Source organism: Sciurus carolinensis, chromosome 5, assembly GCF_902686445.1.
Source record: "Sciurus carolinensis chromosome 5, mSciCar1.2, whole genome shotgun sequence".
NCBI lineage: Eukaryota > Metazoa > Chordata > Mammalia > Rodentia > Sciuridae > Sciurus > Sciurus carolinensis.
Window position 1 is genome coordinate 118703651 of NC_062217.1, and position 20194 is coordinate 118723844.

At 34.7% G+C, this 20194-nt stretch overlaps 1 protein-coding gene across 4 annotated transcripts in view; it reads right to left on the minus strand.

Annotated features, from left to right (window-relative positions):
• The window catches only part of Ctnna3 (catenin alpha 3), a 1721400-nt gene that overhangs the window by 821134 nt on the left and 880072 nt on the right, over positions 1 to 20194 (minus strand). For all 4 annotated transcript variants that reach the window (XM_047553944.1, XM_047553945.1, XM_047553946.1 and 1 more), the window contains one exon: positions 7467 to 7547. In XM_047553944.1, the coding sequence (XP_047409900.1) occupies positions 7467 to 7547 (81 nt within the window). The remainder of the gene's footprint in view (positions 1 to 7466; positions 7548 to 20194) is intronic.

Consider the following 20194-nt stretch of genomic DNA (forward strand, 5'->3'; position numbering starts at 1 on the left):
AGTTGAAAGATAGAGCTGCATTTTTAAGAAGAACTGTCTTCCTATTATAGTTATAGCATAATAAATCCATAATAATTATAGGTTTCTGTGAAATAATTCCCTTTACCCAAGATGGTAGAACTCATAAAATTTGTGAAATTTTCTATTAACAGTCTCGCAAAAGCTTTAGGAAGATCCCCAAAGAGTCTGTTTAGCATGCAAAATGGAAAATCATTGATAGCAACAAATTAATATTTACTGAGCACTTATTAGGACAGAGTGCAGAGTGCTAAGAGGTTACAAGGCAAGGGGAAGAAGTTAAGTGAATGAATAATGTGTTTGCTGTCCATCAAGGAAGTCAGGTAAGAGGTCGTAAATTAGGGCTAGGGCTGGGAAGGAAGTTGCATAGCTTCAGATGTTAAGAGAAAAGTAGCAGAAACTTCCCAGAGGAGGAACAGTTTTCTATGACCATCTTTCCTTTTATCCTTTTCTTTATATTAGTAACTGGGAAATAAGAGAACATCTGCACCAGAGATAAGCCATTGAAAGTCTGCATACAGGAGGTACTCAAGTCAGCGATGTGGTTGGAATTCTATAGAGGGAGACACACAGAAAGGAGATATCCAAGGAGGAAATCTTAAGAAGCACTTCCATTTATGTGTCATGCAGATGGAAGAGTAGGACCTAAAAAGAGACCGAAATAATGACCAAGAGAAAAAAAGAACAAATGACCAAGAACTAAAAGATACACTTTCAAAAAAAAATCTCAATATCATTATCGTCTAAATGCACTCATCCTACCAAAGACAATTATAATGCCCATATTACAGTTACCATCTGTAACTGTCCCCAGTCAGATTTCTTTCTGGGGCTTTTCAAAAAATACATATTGATGAATCACCAAAGCAAAAATCTAGAGACATGGAGAATAATTTTTTTCCCACTTTGTAATGTCTTGGAGGTTCTGGAGAGTCCACCACGGAGGCCAACACTTGAGCAATGGGGAAAGAAGCTACTGAATGATGTTTCTAATCTTCAATCTGACAATCTGGGACACATTCTGTTGGTTCTCAGAAGTCCTCAGGCTCCTACACTAGCACTGTCAATAGCATATCCTTCTTTCCCTGCCTCACTTTTCATGTTCTCTTACTGTGGTTTTCTGGGACTCATGTCCCAAATAAACAACCTGCACTAAGATTCTGCACTAAGCTCCATTTGCAGAGGAATAGAATCTAAAACATGCACATATATCTGATGTTAATATTTGGTCACTCACCAAATAATAGACTCCAATGTTTTACATAAACTAATCTTTGCTGATCACAATCTTCCACTTCTGCTTTGCACTGGGTATGATTTTACCACATTATACTGACTCTAAAATTTAAAGGAGTTATTATAAGATAGTGTTAAATATGCAGATAAGGTCAAGATACAGAAGGACTAGAATGTTATGATCAGCAATTGTGCTTATACTTTAATGTATTCATATGGTATTTTTTCACTGTATTGTTCAAGTTATCTGTGAATATATTCCTTAACTAGCCTCTATCTTCATTTCTATATTACTTTCCTGTCCAATGACATACTGTATTCCTTTCGCTCAGGTGACATACAAAAATATTTAGAGAAAAACAGAATATTCCAATGGCGAAGTAGAAGCCACAGCACTAAAATCTGAAGTTAGTAGAAAACCAAGAGGAGTTAGAGGTATGCATTTTTGATAAATACCTGTTTGTGGCCAGGCATAAAAGATGTCAGGATAAGACCAAACTGAGGGGCTTTCCATCTTTTCTCACTACAGTTTAACAAAAGATTTTGAGACATCAATTTTTCTATTTTCCACTGATACAAGTGGTTTGAGATCTCAAATAAAATAATACATTGCTCTACAATTGAAACCCAAAAGCAAAAGACTTATGTGAAAACTGTAAGAAAGCATCACTGTAATCACCACATAAGGGAAAAGAAAGAATAAAAGGGTGAGGAAAAGAAGAATGGAATGCAGAGAGAGTGTTTTAGAAATGAATCATCCTCAGAGAACTAGAAAATTTTATATATGGGTATATTAAGGATATTTTGATTTTAACTGAAATAGAAAAATATGATTTTCAGGGCTCAGGTGACCAGTAGGAATGAAATCAACTACCAAGTAATTCAGAATATATCTACTGAAGCCCATTTAGTGGAACTTATACTTTGGAAACTCAATATTATCAGATGATGATGATGATGATGATGATGCCAATGACAACAAGGAGGCATAAAAGCATATATGTTTTATTTATTTATTTTTTCTGAATGTGCCATTGGTAATACCAACATGGATCTAGCAACTCAGTAACTCAGTAATTAAAGAAAGGCTGAGGGAGGAGGATTGCAAGTTCAAGGTCAGTCTTATAATTTTGTAAAACCTTAAGAAACTTATATATATATATATATATATATATATATATATGAAATCTGAAGATGTATCTCCATGATAGAATATACCTGCAATTGATCCCCACTACCAAAAAAGGAAAAAAAAAAAAAAAAGAATTGATCAAATGTTTTATTTTCTTCAGAATTTTTAGACATATCCCATTCTTACTTTGGCATCTATGAAATATAATGCATTTTTGTTATTATATACAAATAAAGATTTTAACCTGCCTTGAGTGAAATCAAATATGCATTTTATTCTTCATAATACAATGAGTTGTATTGTGATTGTTTTAATTTTAATTAAGTAACATGTTTAAAATTTGTTCTTTATTGAGCATTCCAATAAATATTCAGGTCTCAAATAAAGAATGAGAGAAAAGGAGGCTAAAGAAAGAAGGCAAATTAAAATTTGAAAAGCATGTAAAATAAGTAAAAAGGGAGAAAAGCATTTAAGAGTGTAAAATCAGTATATCAGGCTCTGGTTGCTCTGAAGGTAAATAGCCCACTGTCCCCAGCTCTTGGTGTGGTGGTTGCAAACTTATGCTGTGATTGATAGGCCTGGACTCAAACCATGGCTCTACCAGTTGGCTGAATGATGTTTGGAAAGATGACACCTTTGAAAGATTGAGATAATAATAACATGGAGTTATTATTTATTTCAAGGCTAAAAATCAATAATATACAAAATGCTCTTGGTAGAGAGTTTGGAGAATTGTTACTAAATGAGAGATGTTGTCATAATTATCATTACAAGGGCTTTTAATTCACTGGGAAGAAGATTCTTTTGAAAAGAAAAAATAAACTACAAGCAAATTAGAGATCACTGTTGTAATAGAAGTGCATATCCTATAAGTGTTCCAGAAGAAAAATAGTTATTCTAGCTGAGGTTTTCAAAGGTTTCAGGGAAAAGTAGGATTGACACTAGTGTTCAACTTAGTTAGTTAGGGATTACAAGGGGGAAATAATCATGAAGAAGTTATCAAGCTAAACATACTATGAATATTCCATAAATATGCTGAGCATAAACATGGAATTGCCAGAGAATGGGTGAATGTCTTAGTGTGATAGGGTGAGGAAATTGAGAAGGAGAGCTGAAGGAGACCCAAAGGAGAGAGAACATTAAAGAATAATAGGGAGTCAGTTGGGACCAAATCACAGAGAACCTAGAATATCATGTCTAGGACTTTTGTCTTTGTTCTATAGTAAAACAAGCAAGAAAGTCACTGAGCAAGAAAGTTAAAACTAATACATGCTATATCACCTCCTAGATTATTCCATTTCAATGCCCCAAAATGTATAGTTTGCTTCTTTTCAGATATTTCTAAGTAATCTATGTCATTCTGTATAGAAAAAGTTCAATTATTCTCTGAATCAAAGCTAAACTGTTTCTGTTACTGATGAAAAAGTCATGATTAAGAAAGTGGATAAGGATGAATGAGCGAGAAGACTGACTTTTTTTTTTTGTTTTTTATAATTAAAAACAAACAAAACTAGTTCTAGAGCAAGAGATGAATATTAAATAATCCAAACATCTTAGTCATCTCTTCATCATTGACACCAACTTACCCCAAGACCAACTTAGAGGAGGAAAAGTTTATTTTGCCTAATGGTTTTAAGGACTCGGTCCATTGTCAACCCATTCCATTACTCTAGCCTTAAGTGAGGAAGAAGAGTGTGGCAGAGGAAAACAGCTCAGAACAAGGTGGTCAGGAAGCAGAGAGAGAGAGAGAAGGGGTTTTAGGGAAGGCAAACCCTCTCAGGGCATACCCCAGGTACCCAACTCCTCCAGCACACCCCACCTGCCTGTAGTTACCACCCAGTCAGTACTTTCACACTAGAGTGGACTGATGCCTGCCATAATACAATCATTTCATCTCTGAATATTCCTGTATTAACACAGGAGCCTTTGGAGGACCCCTTATATCCAAACCATAAGCCCAGTGGTTGGGCTTTCTCTTCATAAGTGTGTATGTAAAATGTTTAAATTGTTAAATGTGCTTTACAATAATAAGAGGTGGAGATGTCATAAATAAATGTCTTAAGGCTCTTTTTGATATAATTGTTGCTTTGTAGTTGTAGATGGACACAATACCTTTATTTTATTTATTTATTTTTACGTGGTGCTGAGGCTCAAACCCAGTGCCTCACACATGCTTGGCAAGCTCTCTGCCACTGAGGTACAGCCACAGTCCCATAAATTAATTTTATTATTACCAAATGTATAAACATCAGGATGGAAAAGGAAGTACTGGGCTGGGGCTAAGTGAGGATAATGAGAAAGAATCATAGCAACTTGTCTCACCAACATTGAAGTATTATGGGTCAGGCTACATGGGCAATGACCAAACAGATTTCATTTTACCTTGAGGCTCCTTGTCATGTAAGAAATACTTCTCCCTTGAGGAAACTCCCCCTCTGCTATCCTGATCCTGCTTAGCATACCTTGCTTAGAAATGCAAATGTTTCTGTTATTATACAATGTAAAATTGTTCTCTTTTTGGTTCCCATTTTTATTGGGCAATGTATCCTATCAGATAATGATTGTCTAGCTGTTAATAACCATTCTTGAACTTGTACTCAGTTAGGGTTGTTTTGACCCATTTCCCCTTCTGCTTTTGATTTTAGGTCTCATGATGTTCGTAGTTTTGAATCAGAGCAATAGTCACTTACAATTAAGGTAGTTTTGACTATAAATGTGTACACTAACCCTTAGAGGGGGTCAAGGATGGCAGACTTGTAGTCTGCCCTCTTCCCACCAGCTGGGGGCCCACCAGCTGGTGAATAAAGATGGTTGGGTTTCCTGCTTTAAGATCAACTTGGTGATTTATTGCAATCTCTCCATAACAGAAGATCAACATGACTTCTTAACAATTCCATACATTCATGTACACACAGACTACTTCTTCTATAAGAGATAAAGCTTCTTCCTGTCCTTTTGACCTAGAGTAGTGTCCATGAGTATGGTGACCTATAAAATGTGGAGGAAATTAATTTCTGCGACTTTGGAGTTTAGGCATTAAGAAGACTGGGTAGCTTCCATCTCTCCTTCCTTGATAACTTGAACCACCTTGATAAATTCAGGATGCCTTACTAGAGTGAGAAACCACATGAAGGAGCCCTAGAAGATTAGATACCACATGGAGAAAGGGAACAGGAAGAAGCACCAAGGCCTGAAGCACCTAGTCCTGGACCCAGACATGGTCACCATTTATTACCACTACCTGGGAAATCACAAGTGAAAACAGTACAGAAACAGCACTGTGGACCCTCAGCACTGTGGACCCATCTCATGAAATCATGAGATGATATCATGATTACTGTTGTTTATGGTAATTTGTTAAACATTAATGGAAAGCTGAAACAAGGAAGATATTGACCAGTGAAACCATATGGAATATTCATGCCTCCAGAACACATCAGTTCTCCACAAACAGAAAATAACTCCTATGAAGAAAGTATTAGTAATTCCTATGCTATTTCTATATCTCAATTGGCAGCAAGTATGATTATAAGATAAAATAAAGGACACCAAGTTACATTTGAATTTCAGACAAACAAAACTATTTTCTCAATATAAGTAAGTTCCATGCAGTATTTGGAACATAATTATATTAAAACACGTTTGTTGCTAATCTGAAATTCAAATTTGACTGGGCATATTGCGCTTTTATTTGCTAAATCTAGTAATTTAAAAAGCAAGGAATTTCTTTTTTTTTTTTTAGAAAAATAATGACTTCAAAAGCTTTGGAGGTATGAATGTAGATTAGCTCTTTATGCCTAACTTTGTTGAATGCAATATAGATGGAAAAGTCAGGAACAGGACATGCCAATGTTGGTCGTTCACAGAAACCACTCTTACAAGTCCTACGAGGAGTAAATAAGGTAGAAATTTTGAAGACAGAGAATAGGAATTATTCAACAAAGAGGGAAGACAACTCTGAGGGTAAGAGTCCCCTGTCCCTCCCAAGTCCTAGGGTAGGTGCTAAGTCAATGCCCCTTCCTCCTTAGGCAAGTCACCTCCATCACTCTGACCTGCTTTCTCATCTGCATTGTAAAACAGGTTGTGCTAATAAGTCCCTTTTAATGCTTCAATCCCATGATTCTAAGGGCTTTCAGCAGAAAAAGAATTTACATTAAGGCCATAAAACTGAGAAATTGGAATTTTCACAGACTTTAAAATTGTGTTTTTATACATCCAATATTAACTGTCTGGAGACCCTTATTTATTCCATTTCCAAATCTACATCTAAATTAAACGATCACCCGACCATTTTACTAAATCTTCCCATTAAGCTACAATAAAATATTGCATTAAAAGCTTTTGGTTGAAAAGCATTCCCCCCTCTTTTATGAGTTAATGGTGACCAAGTTAAAAGTTGTACATAAGAAAGAAGTTCAGTTATTAAATAGTGGAAAGGAATGGAAAACAAATGTTTTTGAAATTAGCTAAGTCTTCATTCTTTTTGAAAATATTTTATCTTGTGACAGGCATAATATTAGACTTGTAAATTGTTTAATGAAATACTTTCTAATCCTAAATTCCTGATGACCCACAGTGAAAAAGCAGCCTTAACTTGAACAAATTTGTGAAGAATCCTAAAAATAATCTAAAGAATTGAATTATTTTGAACTACTAGTTGTTTCATATAAGCATTTGGATGATAAACTCAGTTTTTAATGTCATAAAATCAATTTAACAACATGCACTGAAAACTCACTGTGTACCAGTAAGCTCTATCGTATATTATTAATTCCATTTCATAACTTCAGAGATGCTCAGAGAGATGAAATCTGTGCCTGGGATTTCACAACTGATGAGGAAAGAGCCAGGATTTGAATGTAATTTTGCATGACATTAAGGCACACATTCTTTCTTCTATTTTATGTTTGCCACAAAAACATTTGAAGTATATAAATGTGGAAATTATGTACTTACTGTTCTTGTTTGCTCTTCTAAATTAATTTTAAAAGAACAGAAACAATAAATAAATATTTCAACAACGAATAAAAGCCTCATTTCACATGCTTGTTTCTATCTCCAAATCTCTCTCTTCCCTCACCTGTCTGCGGAGGTCTCTTGTCTTCTTGCACATGTTGTCTATAGCAATATTCAGGGTATTACTCCTTTCTTTTTTTCCAGTCTGCAAGGGAGAAAAAAATGACATAAGCAATGGTATCAAATTACTCTTTATCACTTAGCAATTTGCTTTCTAAATTTCCTGAAAATAACAGCTTGAAAATTCAAGAATAGTTTTCAAAACCGCTATGATATTGCATATGATTCATGAGCATTTCACTTAGGACTAAGTAGAATGGTGATTAAAGCTCATATTATTTTCTTCTTTAAACTTTTGTAATATTTCTGATACAGAGTTTGATTCAATGTGGCAGTAGGCAGAGTATTATCTCCATGAAATTCTGATCTTCATTCTTAACAAGTCAACTCTTTAACTGCTAAGCATGCAATTAACTTAAAAGCATTAGATGCCCAATTTGTCAACTTCTGTGGGAGTTTCTGAAGTCATTTTCATGGTGTATTGTGTAAGTTATGCAGAGCCATATTGGAGTTTTGCTAAACACTAAATAAAATATGCAGTGCAAATTCATACCATTTGCAAAAGTTGACCACAATTTTAGCTGACAATATTCCAAGAACAAATTGTTTTGAGTAAGAACTGGATGCTGTTTTTGGCTCTTCAAGTTAATTTCTGCAACACCTTTTCATTCTTTGAGCAGAACAGTTCTCTCTGTTATATCCTTAACCCAAATCTTTAGACTATTAAGCATATAGAGAGTCACCTTGGTTGATATTTTCTACCTATTATTTTTGTGGGAAACAACTAGATTGTATTTAATCATACTTTTTCAGTGATATTGCATATAAAGGAGATTAGAAGAAATCATTATGTGATTCACCTCTAGGAACATTGCTGCTTTTAAGTTAATAAGTTGAAAAGGGGTCTTGAGAGGAGACCTTGAAAATCAGGAAGGCAAGTTTTTGCAGCTGATAACTGAGGGACTTTACACCATGACTCCATTAAAAAGGCCACCAGTGCTAAGTATAGGCCATGAGGCAGCATGTCAGACAGACACTACTCTCCAGGACTAAAATTATACCCCAAAACATTTCTTCAGATGAAAAGACTTCTGAACAAGAAATTTAAGACCATTTATATTCTGTCCTAACCTACCTGTTTAATCTATTTCCACATCTTCTTAAGCACTGTACTTCACAGAGGCAATATTCCTATAGTTTTCTCTTTTCCCCAGCTCTTATATATACTTCAGAGAGCACTGACTGCAGAGAGCAACTCCCAAACACTACCTGTTAAAAATTCTTCCTACTCCTCAATGGTTTCCACAAAGAATTCCCCCAAGAACCTTGCTCAAAAATAAATGCCTTCCTCTCCTTCCAATAGCATTTCCCAATATACTCATTCTGTTTCTGTCAATGCTCATAACCCATACCATGCTGTTAGATCTTGATATTGACAGGTATATATTAAAATTTTTCTAATGTTTTTTATTTTAAATTTTTTTTTATTTTTACAGACAGAATTTTGATTCATTGTACAACAAATGGGGTACAACTTTTCATTTCTATAATTGTGCACGATGTAGATTCACACATTCGTGTAATCATACATGTACATAGGGTAATGATGTCTATCTCATTCCACCATCTTTCATACCCCCACCCCCTCCCCACTCTCATTTCCCTCTGTGTAATTCTACACTTGAGTGTAACTTACATAGAACTTATTGAATGGAGTTAACTAGTTTATAAATGAACAACATGTTTTTGTGTACAACCATAGAAACGAAATTATGTAACCCATTTGTGTACAATGAATCAAAATGCAGTCTGTAAAAAATTAAAAGCTAAATAAAAATAATGAAAAAAAATACAACGTGTTTTGTTAGAGACCTGCTTTATGTCAGGAAAGTGTAATAATGGACACTGAAGATTTCAGAATTTAGCTAAAAAGAATATCCAATTTCCTCTATTAGCTGAGAGGTTGCTGGTACCCACCTAAACCTGTTAGGTTTAGATTTTCTCAGCAAAAGTGTTAGTAATATTTAAGGTATAAAGAAAAATGACCATCACTTGGGATGATCCTACAGACTACAGGATGTTTGGAATCAATGGGCTGATTTCTCCAAAATCCCAATGCCAACTTCTAAGAACTGTGATACCAAAAAACTGATGCTACACATTTCTAGCTGACAAAGTAGAGGACCACTAAGCCTATGCCATTAATTTATTTACTTATTTATTTATTTATTTTGGTACTGGGGATTGAACTCAGGGTATTCAACCACTGAGCTACATCTCCAGCCCTATTTTGCATTTTATTTAGAGACAGGGTCTCAGTGAGTTGCTTAGCAACTCACTTTTGCTGAGACTGACTTTAAACTAAAGATCTTCCTCCTTCAGCCTCCCAAGATGCTGGGATTATGGCATTCACCACCACACCCAGCTGCCATATTTTATTTCCAAAGGAAATTGTGGAATGTGTACATGATGGAAACTGTGTCTAGCAAAGGAAGAGGGGAGAAAAGAACCAGAGATAGAAAATATTGGGGTTAGGCCATTTCACTGAGCACAAATAAAATTCTGAATATTCAGAGCAATTGGGGCAATACACCCAGATGAAAGTTGTGACTACTTTCACAGTTCCTACCCAGCATTCTCCATACTAGCAGTACAGCATCATGAAGAGTTCATTCAGGGCTATATAAGGCAACCCCCAAAACAGATACACAATGGGCCAAGAGACAGTTTCTAATTTTACCTAAGTTTCGTTCATTATTAACTCTTGGTTATAACTCTTTCTACTTTGTGAAAGTAGAGATCGTCAAAAAAGGGGGAGGCAGGAGTGGGAGAAAGTCCCCCGGACATATACCCACACAGTATCAAGAATAAGATGGGAGACTCCTGTAGTGTTGGCTGTAAAAACTCACTAGCTTCTGTGGTGTGATTCATCAGAACAACTAAGAGATGTCAGCCTTCTCAGAACTAGCAGCAGAGGCATACAAAACCTTAATAAAGGATGACAGGAGGTGACAGCATGAAGAGATTCAATAAGGACTATAAAGATGACTTCCTAATTTCTACTCAGAGCTTAACCTTAGTTTAAAATGTTTCATTGGGTCAAAGACATTTTGTTCTCCAGGTAATGATAAACAGTCCCTAACATTTAAGGAAATATAAAGTTCTCCATTCTTCCTTTTCTCTCCCTCCATGCCCCACCCCAACCACCCACACCTTTCTACTTTTTCACCTCTAGCTTTTTATTGGGTCCTTGCTCTATTTATTCAGATTTATTTGGCTTCACTCAAACCATTTTATGCCTCTTTATTCCTTTTACATGGCATAAAAATAAATAAAGCAAGGAGAAATAGCCCCATACTATTTAAAAGCCCTCATTCCTTCTGTTTTCAAAGGCTTAACAAATCATCAAGCAATGAGCTAAGACCAGAGGAGAATTCTGTGTTCTGAGATGAGGGATGGAAAGGGCAGGATATTAAAACAACCACAGATAACAGTCAAAAGCTGACTATATCCCAGGTGCTCAGAAGAGAAGATGCTTCTTAAAGGAATTCTTGACAGGAACCATCATTATGTCAGACCAGTCCTGCTAACAGAAAAGGGATGACTTTAAGGAAGTGTCAGGGAAAAGACTGAGAAAATGTGGAATGGATCAGCACTGTACAGGGCAAGCAGTCACATTCTTCATCAGTAAACAAACTGTAGGAAAAACTCTATTGAAAAGAACAGTTCTGAGAATGATCTTCATTCAATGAAACTTCATTAAAATCATTATTGCATTTTATAAGTACTGCCCCAGTATGATCCAGACTTAGATCTATATAATATTAACTATGAGTCTTTCCATCAAGTCTACCTCATCATTGCTTCCATGTAGCTACCACAGTTAATTGGTACTCTCATGATTCCCTTGAAGCTAAATTACACATCTGGAAAAAGTCCCTTTATAAATAAACTCTCCTTGAATTATCCTAATCCGAATGTTCCATCTGTTTCCTTTTGGGACTCTGCTTGAAAGAACTTTCTAACACTTCATTGTCCAATATGCAGTAGCTACTAATCACATGTGGCTATTTAAATATAAATGTAAATTAATTAAAATTAAGTAACATTAAACATTTAGTTCCTCAGCTCCTCAATTTAAAAATTTAAAGTACTCAATATCCACATGTGACTGGTGACTACTGTGTTGTATATCACAGAGATAGAATGAGTTTCTTACTACAGAAAGATCTATTTGACAGTGTTGTTCTAAAGCATACAGTGAGTTCTGACTCTTATGCAAGTCACTTTCAATTAGGTCAACATAAGTAGAGAGCAAAAAGCCAATAAACAAAACTTCCAATCATTGAGAACAAGAGGGTAGTGGTATTTGAGGTCTAATGATGCCCCTCCTTTGCCTAAAACTATTCTCTCTATCCCCCTTGCTAATGAAGGGTAAGAAAAACCTCTTCATTGGGTATTTAAGGCCTGGCATGATCTACTCCAGTATTTACTTATCAACCATTAAAGAGTTATGCATCCTTTGTTTTCTATACAGTACAGTAACTACTCAACTCACTTGTAAGAAACCTCCATTTTTACTTCCTGTCTCCTACTTTTCTAATTATGGACTTTTAAAAATGCGACTTAATTACTAAATTTTCCATGAAACCTTTGTTGACCTTTTCAGTTAATACTCTCTTCCATGGTGCTTTCTTATTTATACTTCTTTTATAACACTTGGCTTAATAAAGTCAGTCCAATATAGTCAATAAATCTTTATTATCTATTATGTGCTAGGTGCACCACGTACCATCTGAGAACCAGTGCCGCACTAACCCAGTGCTGCACTAACCCAGTGCGCACCATTGAGCAGCATACACCTAGTAGTAGATACAGACAGACACAGTTCTTAGTAGAGGAATCTAGAGTAATGTTTAGATGGATGAGAACAGCACTCTATTAAGGGTGAGGGAAGGATTCAGGCAGGTGAGCTCAAAAGCACTGTCGCCTTCCGGCGGGGACAGTGACAGCCTGAGCAAAGGCCAAGATCCTTAAGGAGTATTTGGTAATCAATATAAAATTATGAGGGAAGAACTGCCTGATCCTGGAGGTCTTTGCCAGCCTAAGAAATGAGGTTGATCCTATAGACAACTGGGTGTTACCAGATTTAAGTAAGTGAGACATACAGTCATATTATTATAACAAACTGGCTGGAGTCTGCACAACAGATTTGAGGAGGTTAAGAACACATTCAGGCAGAAGGCTCAGATGGTTACAGCAACAGTCTATAAAAGGGATGAAAAGTGTTGAAACCAATGCAGTGACAGTCAGGATAAAGAAAAAATAACAGACCTAAGGATTTTGAGTCAATGAGGTAGGATGATGACTGGCAAGTGCTGGCAGGTGAAGAATAAGAGAATAATCTAGGCTGGTATCTGGGTTTTAAGCCATAATGACTGACTGGGTGATGGTGTTGTAAGCTGAAATGATCATTTCAAGAGAACCAGGTTAACAAAAATGATTATTCAATTTGGAATTGTGGAAAGACCTGTAGAGTGCTCACTTGGTTTCTATTTGTTCTATGGCCAACTTCTCATCCACATGTATGTCCCTCACTGCACTATGATACCCTTGAGGGAGAGAAACCTCTTACGCCAGTTTTAATCTTCATAGCATCTAGCACAGTGCTTTGTACATAATAGGAGCTCAATAATAGAGAATGTAGAGAAATAGTAGAGAATAGTAGAAAAATGGAAAACCACTTAGAACTCTGAAAAATCCCATAATATTTCTGGTACTTAAAATTTCCAAACCTATAAAATAAAGGTTTGTCCTCAATTGCTCCTATATTCATTCTAACTTTAAAATGCTATAAAAGGATCACATTGTATCAAAAGAAAAATTATAGAATATTATGTTACTTTTATTATACAATTTCTTGCATAAACAGCTATTGAAAATGCAGCAAAACATGTGTTTGTGATATAAACCTGAAATCATACAAATAAAAGGAGACATTTGAAATAGGAAGGCCATAATGCTCAACCCAGAAAACTATGAAACTTGAACACTGAGGAATGAGGATTAAAGAAAATGATAATTTATCTAATTCATAACCAAATGAAAATGTTAGTGCAGAGGAGCACTGTGTAAAATTTAAACAGCAGGAAAACGGTTTTTGTTGTTGTTTTGTTGTTTTTTTTAATATGTATGACATTTTATTCAGGCTTTTAAAATGAAACATTTCCCTTTTAGTGGAAAAAATCTTTATTTCATGGTAAAGATGAAATATGATGCCCTTAAACTTAGTTCTTCTCTGTAGAAATAGCTTTAAAAATATTTTACGTTTAACAAATAGCAGAGGCAACAGATTCTAGTCCACATATTTCAGGCATGAAAGATGTACAAATAGACAAGCATAAAAAATGAAATCTCTTCTTTAAGGATACCACCATACAGAAAAGCAAGTCAGGAAGACACCCTGATGGGGCATGCTAAGTAATCTTTCTGAGGCAAGGACTGTGATATGAAAATAAAACTAAAACAAACCAAAAATTAACTCTGACATTTGAAGTAAGGTTTTAAAAAGTAAATGTATATAAGAATAGAATGTAACTACTATAAGAAAACATAAAGAAATGTTTCATGGCATAGGAATGGGTAGGTTTCTTTTTGACACAATCCCCAAAGTACAGAAAACAAAAGCAAAAACTGGATTAAAAAGCAGGTAATAGACCCAAATTGGCATTTCTATAAAGATAGCATACAAATGGCCAAAGGCACATGAAAAAAATGCCCAACATCACTGATCATCAGGGAAATAAAAATCAAAACCATGATTATATGCCACCTGACATCAATAACAATGACTATTATTGAAAGACAAAAGATAACCTCTAGTAAGGAAGTAGGTGGAGAAAAGAGAACCCTTTGACGCTGTTAAGGAGAATATAAATTATTGTAGCCATTTTGGAGAATAGTGTGGAGGTTCTGTATGATCCAGAAATCCTACTACTGGGTACATATCCAAAAGAAAATAAGATGGGTATGTTGAAGAGATAACTGCATGCACATATTTATTGAGGCACTATTCCCTATTAGGAAATAGCTAAAAAACATGGAAACAACCTTTAAAGTCCATCAAGTGATGAATGGCTAAAATTTGATACACACGCACAACAGAATATATTTAACTGGGCACACTGGTGCATGCCCAGCAACTTGGGAGTCTAAGACAGGAGGATTGTAAGTTCAAAGCCATCCTCGGCACTTAGAGAGGCCCTGAGAAACTTAGTGTAATGCCTGTTTCAGAATAAAACATAAAAAGGACTGGAAATGTAGTTCAGTGGTTAAGTGCCCAGGGGTTCAATCTCTGGTACCAAAATAATGATAATAGTAATAATAATAAAATAATAATCAGCTCTGTAGAGGATTAAAGGATGAAATCCTGCTATTTGTGATATCATGAATGGAACTGGAGATTATTATGTTAAATGAAACAAACCAGGCATGGAAAGGCAAATACCACCTGATTTCATTTATGTGTAGAATCTTAAAAAGTTGGTATCATAGAAATTGAGAGTAGAATGCTGGTTACCAGAGGCTGAGGAGAGTAAGGGGAAAGGGAGGCAAAGGTTGTTCAATAGGTACTAAATTACAGTAAGAAGTTCTACCCTCTTACACAATAGGGTAACTATAGATAATGATAATGTATTATGTATTTCAAAAAGCTAGAAGAAAGGATTTTGAATATTTTCACCACAATCATTTGAGGTGATAAGTTTAGTATGATTTAAACATCACATAATTTATACCATCAAATCATCTCATGGTGCCTCATAAATATGTACAAATTTTATATTTTTATGTATCAGTTAAAATTAAATTTAAATAAGGTTTTAGAAAATAGTGCAATACTTTAGAAGACTAATGCAAGACTGCAAGTTTCTTTAGCTTTTGTATGGTTTGGGAAAGTACACTGATATGTTCATGCACTGCATGTTGGGGTATGATGGGGAGCCAGTGAAGGGGAACCAGCATTTTGTTCAATGTCTGCCACATTGCAGTACTTTCATGTGTTGTCTAATTTGCTGTTCTCACAACTCTTCACACGTTTGCATATGAAGCCACTGAGATTCAGTAAGTTTCTATATCTTGCCTCAGGAGGATTCAGAGTAAATGACTGGATCAAGTCAAATGGAGTCCTTACTCAAACAATATATCATTCCATAGAAACTTGAATGTGCTATAACATAACCAAAATTAATATTTCCAGGATAAAAACTATATAAATATATTTCAAAAATATAATGAGTAAAATATAATTTGTGGAGCTAGTTGACATTGTGTTTGAATCTGAACTTCATTCATCACTTGGCAGCCCAAGTTATTAATCTCTCAAATTGTCTCTTTGTTCATAAAATGAAGATAACATAGTAACTATATTATATCACTATTATAAGAAATAAAGAGATAAAGGATATACAAGTTCTGGCAAAGTAAGTACTCAAGAAATGTTAGCAGTTATTATCATACTTACATTGTTCATAACAGTTGTATTTCCTGAACCACACCAGCTGGCTGATTTCCCTGTGATTTTCCAAACACTAACTGTCATCCAGACAGCCTTCATCTCTTCTTGCTCAACAAGAAGATTCTTATTCATAATTTGGTGCATTTTGACTGCCTTATTCTCTGTATTAGTTTCTGATTCCACTCAACCTCCCAATAAAAAAATTACAAATGCTTCCATTTGTGTTTCCACTAATCTCTTTACATAGTTCAATAATAATGCCTTTACACTTTTCATTTTTATTTATACTCTGCCTCATCTTTTAAGCAATCGACTGAACTCTATGATCATGGTACCTACTATAGTACCTGGTACTCAGTTAGTTAATGACAATAAATAAAATTAGTAAGTAAAAGAATGGTTAACCACACTTTCATTAATAGTAAATGATATTCAAACTATTTTATAAATAAAACCAGGGGTTGTATTTTTAACAAAAGTAATTAGCATCCATCCTGTTAGTTGTCAAATATTCTACTCAGTGCTGTTACTCATAAACTGTAATCATTACCCCTTATAAAGAACATATAAAATAAACTTAGTGTAAAGATGAAATCTAATCTTTGGATCAAAAAATGGGGGCTTTTAAATAAGTCTCTACATGTCCTTAACTAAGTTGAATCACCTCTCATGTCCTTTGTCTCAAGTATCTTTTGTATGATTGATTTCTAGTGTACCTTCAAGCTCTAAGAGCATATGCTGCTGGAATCCTCCTTTTGGTAAGTAAACTAGTAAAAACTAGTTAAATGCTGAGATCCTGATGTTCCAGACTGCTGCCTGTGTTCTCAGACCAAAGATGCTTTTGCCAAACTGTAAGATTTCAACAGATATATGCACCAAACAGGAAAAAACGTAACTGGTTTTGCACAGCAAAACAAATTGTTTAACTGGTGATGTACTCATCTTCTTTGAATCCAAGGGATGGATGTAAAACATGGTTTTCTCTTTAAAAGATGTTTCCAAGAAGAATCAGTTATGCATATATTTAAGTACAGATGTAAAGAAGATCCATCCCAGTGACCAACAGGTAACTATGAAAGAGACTGGAAGCAACCCAGCACATTGTTTCCTAAAAATCACTGGTTCCTTCACTGTTTTTACTTCAAGCTTACTATGTTCTGTGATAATTTGTCTCAATTCTTGCTTCCTTACTTTCCTCTTTTACTGTTGGAGTTTCCTGTTCTCAATTCAAGCCAAGAAAACTTTGAAACTGATCATTGTTCTTACTTAGGAGGAATTTAAGAGATGGAGTTCATTCATTTCAGTAATTCAGCATTAAACTAAACTTGCTGTGGCCCCCTACCCTTTGGGTAGGTTTGGGTTTCAAACCTTGCCAGCTCTTACGTCAGTGACTATTTCTACAAATCATGCTGTGGTTACCATTACATGAAGAGAATAGGTTCCAAATTAAAGGCTTTGTGTAGGTTGAAGGCCGGATCCAAAGATATTATGTATATGAATGGTTCCTAAATATTGTTGCAAGATTCATGCAGTGAAAATGCAAAAATAGAGATAATCAAGTTTTTCAGCCATAAGAACTACCTTTTTCTGAGAGTATTTCCTTTCCTATGTTAAAATTTATATCATTTATTTCCTACAATGATGGCTTTATTTAGTGGTAAGTTATTATGCTTTTATTTGACAGCACAATAATAAAAAAAAAAACAGGTCTCTCAGGTTGTGTGTGTGTGTGTGCTGTTTGTTATTGTTTCTAACTTGTTTATATAAACATATAATTTCAGGGAACAATTGTTTAAAATAATGAAATAAAAATTGTCAATTTATAATAAAAACAAGCAAAACAAATCTGCCTAATCTTGCAATAAAAAATGGTCAATAAGCCAGTTGTGGAATTGGCATATAAGCAGAGCTTAAAGTAATTTCTGTGCTTTTGAAAGAAGACTTATTTTCTCAGCTTGTTCGTGATATTTTATACTAATGCAATGCATTTAAAATAACATTGATGGGGGTGTAGCTCAGTGATTGAGTGCTTGCCTAGCATATACAAGGCCCTAGTTTTAATCCTCAGCATTGCAAAATAAATTTTAAAAAAATAACATTTATATTAAACTGCCATTAAAAGCTGGTATAATAGTGGAATTAGAAGGATATACTTCACATCTTAGTTGTTAGATTTGTTCACAAGGTGACCAGATGCCAGTTATGTAAGCTAAGCTTCTATCTCACCTACAGAATGAAAATGATGATATCCACTTTTGGGGGGTTGTTGTAAAAACTAAATGAGATATTGTACAGAAATCATGTAGGGCAATAATTGCCTTTTAATTGATATTTGATAATAATACTTATTATTACCAATAAAAGTAATTTAAGAATACTGAGGGCACAGAACACAAACTGTTTCATTCTCTGTTACATCCCAGCAGTGCCTAACCATAATTTGTGCTGTGTGTGCATTAATTGAATGATTTTTTAAAAGAGATGCTTGAATAGCTAAATGAATGAATGAACATCTATTATACAGATAATGTGAGGAGGGTTTTCTTATGGTCTTTGGAAAGATTATAAAACACTTATTACACAGGATATTAAGCCTTCAAATCTGGTGTAATCATAAAATAGTCATTGTAACAAAATACAGATATCTAAGCCTAAATTCTCAAATCCTCCAATTTCAATGAAAAGTTAAATTATATGACACATCTTTACTGACATTTCAATTTCCAAAATTCCTTCATTGAGTCATCATCAGAGGGTCTTAGCACATTTCACAATGAGATCTGGCTCATCCTAAAATTCTTTTTGATTTTGTGATGCCTAACCCAGTACCAGGAGAGGGTCAATCCCTGAAGAAAACCGCTGTTAACATAAGGACTACCATAATAAAGTAGAAGAATGCCTAGTTTATACTGTGAGCTCTTACAGAAAAGACTTTGTCAATGATATTCAAAACCACTACCAGGGTCAAATAGACCATGATATAGCATTATGCATCACATATCAAATAAGTCATTTTCCATCTTTTACATATAACCATTGTTTTCTAGCAATTCTTATCTCTCCATTGTGTTAGGCAGTAGAAAATTAGAACATCAACGATCTTGTTAAAATTTTATCTTCCACAATTCCTCCAGTTTCCCAATTCTTATGATCACTTGTTTTGTTTCCTAAGTCATGTTTTCATAGTTTTAAAAGACTCAGTATGTCACACATTAACCAACTGTGGACTTTATGAAGTTTGAATCACTGACTGTCTAACAAATTATTTCCATAGCCCCACTCATATCAAATCTGGAACAGACAGCTTTCTACCATTCTGGTGATTGTTTTCACTTTCACCATCAACTGCAATCTGTGTCTTACAGACATGTTTATTTTTTGACTCTATAAAACAACAGTATAATGAATTTATTCTTTACTGATTAACATGAATGTTTTCTATCACTGCTATCCTCAATTAGCTTTTTCAGTGTTCAGGATCTGAAGAGCTTCTGATTCTGAAGAATGTAGAAAAGTTAAATAAAGATAGACTTCACTTTAAAAAAATTTGAAATATGAAAAATTTCCTTTCAAGAGGAATTAGTAGGTAATAATTTTCTTTATAATAATATGCATAAATATATTTTATAGCAAGTCCTCTTGGCTTATTGAAAATATTGTTATAAAACTTGACTTGTGCATTTATCTTTAATAGAAAAAAATCTCACAAACAGTATCTAATATATACACAGTCAGAAAAAATACTGATCTGCCTAGTGAAACTTGATAGATACCAATAGCTCCTGCTTGTTAACTAATCTCTTCTTTTTCCCCAACTATCAAATCCTACCCAATATTTGAACATTTCCATTCATCTTTATTCATTGAAGAATTTTATTTATACCAAGACCGTCAAAGAAGAATTAACACCAATGCTCCTCAAAGTACTCCATGAAATAGAAAAGGAGGGAATATTCCAAACTCAAACTCATTCTATGAAGCTGGTGTCACCCTGATACCAAAATCAGATAAGGACACATCAAAGAAAGAAAACTGCAGATCAATATCCCAAATGAAACTGGATGCAAAAATTCTTAATAAAATTCTGGCAAATCATATACAAAAACATTTAAGTGGATGATGATACATAATGGGGATGGGGGATGGGAGTTAAGAGAAGAATGGAGGAACTCTGGATTATGTAGAGGGCAATAAGAGGGGGGAGGGTGTGGGAGTAT